Source organism: Microplitis demolitor, chromosome 3, assembly GCF_026212275.2.
Source record: "Microplitis demolitor isolate Queensland-Clemson2020A chromosome 3, iyMicDemo2.1a, whole genome shotgun sequence".
NCBI classification, from domain to species: Eukaryota; Metazoa; Arthropoda; class Insecta; order Hymenoptera; family Braconidae; genus Microplitis; species Microplitis demolitor.
In genome coordinates, this window is record NC_068547.1 from 10,673,296 (window position 1) to 10,679,392 (window position 6,097).

A 6,097-nucleotide genomic window follows, 5' to 3' on the forward strand; every position below is an offset into this window, starting at 1 on the left:
ATATCATTTGCTTGTGTTTTTTGTTATAACAATTACTTTTTAAAGTAGAACTTGGCCTTGAAATAAAATAACTATGGACAATAAATGACAATTGAAATTGTAATGAAGAATAAAATAATAATAGTTCAATTACTATCAAAATTCGAATTATCCTTATATTAATATATGTATATATATATATATACATATACATATAAGAATAAATTAAATAGAAACCAAGGTTTATCTTTGTAATTATGTCTGCGTAGAAAGAATTTATACTATCTTCGGCTACGCAAGTATTAATGCCCCACTTTTTTCATGTTTTATCACCCAAATCTTTTTGATGACTTCTAGCCAGATATAACTATAGTATACCATTACTAATGTAGTAAAACATTCAGTATATTTAAATACTTATTTTTAATTTTTATTATGTTTAATTAGTGCGGATGATTTTTGTGGTTTGAAAAAATCCTTAAAGTTAATAATAGTTTTATACAAGTTTCTAAAATGTCGCATGGGATAAATTCATTTAAAATAAAATTGCACAAACTAACTAGTAATTATGTCCCTGGAGAAAAAATATATGGAGAAGTTATTGTAGATTTGTATAAAGACAAGATTATCCAAGGTATTATACATTTCTTTATATCATATTATTAAATAGTGAAATTCAATTTACATCTGCCAAAACTTTTATCGTATGTAGAGTATACATAAAATGAAAAGAAAATATTTATTTTTAAGGTGTTTGTGTTGTAAGGTTAAAATTTCGTAACGTAACTGTCAGCGTATTCAAACTTTGCGCGGTTTATAAGTTTCCGAATATGAAAGTTTATATAGTTTTTTATTTTCTATGACATTTATATAATGAAATTCTTTCAGTGATTTATTTAAAATTAAAGATTAATATGCACATCTATCTGAATATTAAAATTCTTACAGTACATTCAAAACATGTTTATAATGAATACAAATAAAAATTTGATAACAGTTCGACCAGTCATACTTCGAAATTTGAGGCTATTCAAACTTTTTTAAACTTTTGTAAAGCCTCATTACTATGAGTATACAAATTATGGGATAGAATTCGACTACATTCTGAAAAAACAAAAAAAAAAAACTTTTCTCAAGTATAAATACTTCATTTAAACAAATATTCACTCGGGACTATACAAACAAATGATACTCTTAATCATAGTAAATATATGCTTCAAGCGAGTAATATTTTCTTGATTTAAGAATTCCTGTACTCATTTTAAGAAAATATACTTGTTTGGAGTACATTTTTACTAAGATTAAGTAAATATTTACACGGTACGATACAAATATTTATATACGTGAAAAAAGTTTTTTTTTTCTCAGTGCATATTAAAAAATTTTACAACAGTTTCTAAGAAATGTATTAATTTCGTACTAATCCGTATGGAGGTTTGAAACTTTCAAATAATTAAAAATTGTGGATCAGAAAGATAGTATTTAATTTGTTTATAAATTTATTTTACAGCCCTCACATTACAAATTAAAGGTACATGTGAAGTTTCATGGAAAGAAAATAATTACCAGGTTGATTCTTTTTCGGCTAAAGAAAAATACATTGAAAGTGTAATAATTCTTCATAACGCAGAAAGTAATGTCATTTAATTATTTTCAATAATTATTTTATATTTAATAATAAAAAAAATCCATTAACAACGAAAACATTATTAGTATAATAATAAATATTTATTAGGTCACATCACTAATAACAGAATAAAAATCGACCAAGGACACAACGTATATCTGTTTAATTTTACTTTACCCTACAATATTCCGAGTACTTTAAAACACGATTGCGCTGAAATAAAATACAGTATTACGGCGATAATGGAAAGGCCTTGGAAATTCAATCATGAAACTGAAAAATCATTTCGAGTTGAAAGGCAATTACCGATTGACGAAAGCTATTTGGTATGTTCTAAAGTCTTAAATCATCAATTATAAATTATAATGTGAATCATTAATAAATTTTTATCGCATGGATGAAAAATAATAATTATTAAAGTTAGGAATCGATGAAACTGATGTAGAAAATTTCTCATGTTTGATACCGTGCATTAAAAGAGGACTTATGAAATATCGTATTCGGTTACCTTCTACTGGTTATACTTGTGGTGAACGTATTTCATTTATGGTAAATATTGATAATAAATTATCATCCGTTGAGATAACAACTATAACATTACTTCTGATTCAAGTAAGTAAACTTTGTTTTTATTTCGTTTTTTTTACTATTATTATTAATATATTGATATATCATATGAAAAATATATTCTCTTGGAAAAAAAATGGGCTAAGTACACGTTGAAAATGTATTAATGTTTAAAAAATATTATTTCCTTTACAATTAAAAAATTTGAGTCAATATAATATTTATAATACTGATAATAATAATCAATAATGAAATGGAATTGCTTACTAATAATAGTAATTTTTGGTTTGGATTGTATTGCACGACTCATGATGCGAAGCATTACGAAGCTGTACAATCGAAAATTTTTTTTTCGCCCACTCCGGCAGCTGTTTTTTTTTCTAAAAGAATTTTTTTATTTATGAATATAATTATTTATTAATTTTAACTGCATTTTTTTCCTTGTAAGTATTAGACCAATTCTCGGTCAAGCTTGGGCCGGTCTTCATTTCCTAAAAAGATTATGCCGTAAATTTTTGACAATATTATTTGTAATATTAGATCATAATGAAATTTCAAACATACTCTGAACGAATTTCTCGATCAAGTTTGGAGACGAGCAAAATCGGTCGATTAGTTTAGAAAAAATGGACACTTTTTTCCAATTTTCAGCTTTAGAATAAGTCTACAAATCAATTGGCATTGAAAGAACATTATACGTCCTTTTGGTTTTAGTTTCCTAAAGCCAAAAGAACGTATAAAAATATGCTCTTTTGAAATTATATAAAGTGACGCAATATATGCCCAAGTAGTATATTATATGGTAATAAATGTACTATTTTTTCATATGATATTGAAACAATAAACAATGCGATATTTAAACGATTGATTATTAGACTTGTAATAGTTTATTGTATGATATTTTTTGACACTCTGTATTTTTTATGTGATGTTACAACTGTGATATTATGACTGTGATGTTTAAAGTTGTTTTGATTTTACTCAGCAATATAATCCTTAATTTAAAATTATAATAATTAATAATGGTATTAATTTAAAAATGTTATTATTAGAAACTGAAATTTTCAAATCGAGAGCCATTTCTAAATTCAAAAACTGAAACAAATATTATAACACGAGTTGTTCGACACGGGCCGTTTCAAAAAGTAAGCGCAACGATATTAGAAATAGATGTTCAAAAATTACCTTTATCACATTGTCAATACTGCAAGTATATTGATATTAAATACTTACTTCACACTATCATCACTGTTTCTGGATGGTAATTGATAATTATATTATAGATTTTAAATTATTATTATTATTATTAATTTATATTTATTTATTTTTATACTTGATGACAAACAATTAAGTCACAAGCCTATTCAAAAGACATATGACATTTGTATTGGAACAAAAGATGTACCAGAAACAATGCCTTTGCCTACAAGAGAAATTTTAAATACCAATAGTCCATCAGTACCATTGCAGTCACTTTCAACACCACCACCCGTTGATTTAGCTACCGTAGATAATGCACCAACTCGAGATATTGATTTAATTTATTCTCACACAGATTCAGAAGATCGTGAGTATTCTAAATTTGAAAAAAAAAAAAAAAAATATATATATATATATATATATATATATATATATATATATATATATATATATATGTACAGTGTAACTAATAAATTTTTTTGAATAAATTTTTTAGCTCCACCATCATATGAAACAGTGATGGCTATTGACAATTTGAGAAGATTAAGTAAAACTTGAAAAAATTAGCAAATATACACAAAAAAAAAAGGTTTCTTGGCATAAAAAAATTTTCCTCGCCCCAAGAAAGTTTTTACTTGCCCCACGAAATTTTTTCGTTATAAATTGAAAACGAAAATTCTCTTGGGGCGAGAAAAAAAATTTTGCGCCAAGAATTTTTTATGATCCTAAAAAAATTTTTCGCTTCGATTCATAATGTAAAATATTTCTTGCGCCTAGAAATCCATTTTTTTTTCTGTGTATTTATACAGAGTTTTACTTACACGGAGAAAAATGAGACTCAAAAATACATGAAATAATTATATAAAGTCTGTCAAATTTTATTATGCTAGTCTACTAAACTTGGAAAAGGTTTTTAATTAGTATACTGTGTACTTATAATATTCGTAGCTTGTCATAACAAAAATTAAGATCACATTTTAAAAACTGAGTTATATGTGATTTATAGAAATTATCACTTATGTAATAAATTTTTTAGTGGTTAACTTTTTTCGTAGAAAAAAATTGTAATTTTTTTTTTTAATTTTTTGGAAATTTTTTTCTTCCTTTACTTTACATTTACTAAGTAACTAACATAAAAATGAATGAAATTGTTACCTGCATTTTCGTATGGGAATCCATGTAGGAAGCTATTATGTATCTGCACACTGATAAAAAGAAACCTTTCAGTCAACTTGGTTTGAGTTGAGCCAAATACGCCACGACTTTAAATACGGCGAAACACGCTATGACTTTGGCTGAAAAGCCACACGTATTTGGAGGGAATTATCTACTCAAAAACATGTACTTGTGAACATATCATTCGCATTTGCGACGACTTTTACGCAACAACTTTTATGCATACAACTAAATATATCAACATTTGTGTACTTATGCAATTACACGCGTGATTTCGGTTATATTATATATGCTTCCTTCGGCCATAATTTCATAAAAAAATGTACTAAAATCTTGGTTAAAACAGCAATTTTTCAAATTTTGAGATGTTTAATTAGATTTATCTCGAAAAATACACGGAGAAAAAAATATAGTAAATTTTACTAAAAAATATGAGAATAATTAATAAATTTAAATAGTAATCTTGAAACGCTTACGATTTATATGAAAAATTAATAAACAGATAAGCATATTTTACAAGTCGTTTAGTAATTTCGCATATACTGGCTATGGAAAATCTCGTATATTGCATATTCATTTTTAGATATATTTAGTAAATTTTAGTATCCCGTTTCGTAAATTTTATTATATTGGAATGGACAAAAATAAAATTAAATTTTTATTAGCTTTTAACTTTTTATTATTATTTTGTTATCATTTTGATTATTATTGTTATTTGTGTCATCTGCATTGGTGTTGGTGTCGATTTTTGTTTTTTAAAAAATCACTTGTCCCAATCGAGATTCGAACCCTGATCTCCCGTGCGTGAGTCCTTTACTATGTCTGATGGTTTTTTTTTTATACATAAAGTTTATTTGCATTATTATAAAAACAATTACATCTTCATACATTGTTAGGCTGCAAACAAAACTTTAACATTATGCCTTTTACATATCAGTATTATATATACATGTGTTTTAATGTTGGACTCCTGGTTTGGAGCTACTTACATTTATGGAATCTTTGATAAAGAGAGATTCTGATTATTAGTTTCTTATTGAATATGTGGTAAAAGCTTCTGCATCTGTTAAGAATGACATCTATTGTTTGTGTATTAGCGGTGAAAAATAATGAAAAAACACCGTTATTAATTCTCGTAATATAATAGTTTAAAAGGAAAAGGAAAAAAAAAAAAAAAAAAAAAAAAACAGAAGGAAGAAAAAAGTTAATAGAAAAAGATTTTGGAGAAATAAATAAATTACTATAATAACTTTGAGTTTTGACATATACATATATACATTTTGGGGTCCACCATATCGCTGTCCAGTTCCTCTCTCTTCTTTTGGCTAGTACTTTGCGATGTTCCGACTCCTCGGTCAGCCACCAGTACTTTTCATGAAGTCTATGGAAATCCAGCATGTCTCTTTCTGGCATAGTTGTTGAGTAGGTAAACTGTACTCGTTTTTTTGTAACTTCCTCTGGTTTTAAGTTGATTCTTTTTTGGGCCGAGTGTCTACTTCAATGGTAGATCACTGAGACGTTACTACCGTCTTGGAGTACGCCAATTTT

The 6,097-nt window shown here is 26.4% G+C and overlaps 1 protein-coding gene across 1 annotated transcript; it reads left to right on the forward strand.

Moving 5' to 3' along the window:
* The first annotated feature begins 352 nt into the window (after positions 1–352).
* LOC103575305 (arrestin domain-containing protein 17) lies at positions 353–4,407 on the forward strand. Its single transcript, XM_053737341.1, has 7 exons — positions 353–613; positions 1,490–1,612; positions 1,715–1,932; positions 2,027–2,218; positions 3,226–3,434; positions 3,526–3,740; positions 3,870–4,407. Exons 1-7 carry the CDS (start codon positions 493–495, stop codon positions 3,929–3,931), a joined length of 1,140 nt encoding a protein of 379 aa, XP_053593316.1. The 5' UTR covers positions 353–492; the 3' UTR covers positions 3,932–4,407.
* Positions 4,408–6,097: the final 1,690 nt, after the last annotated feature.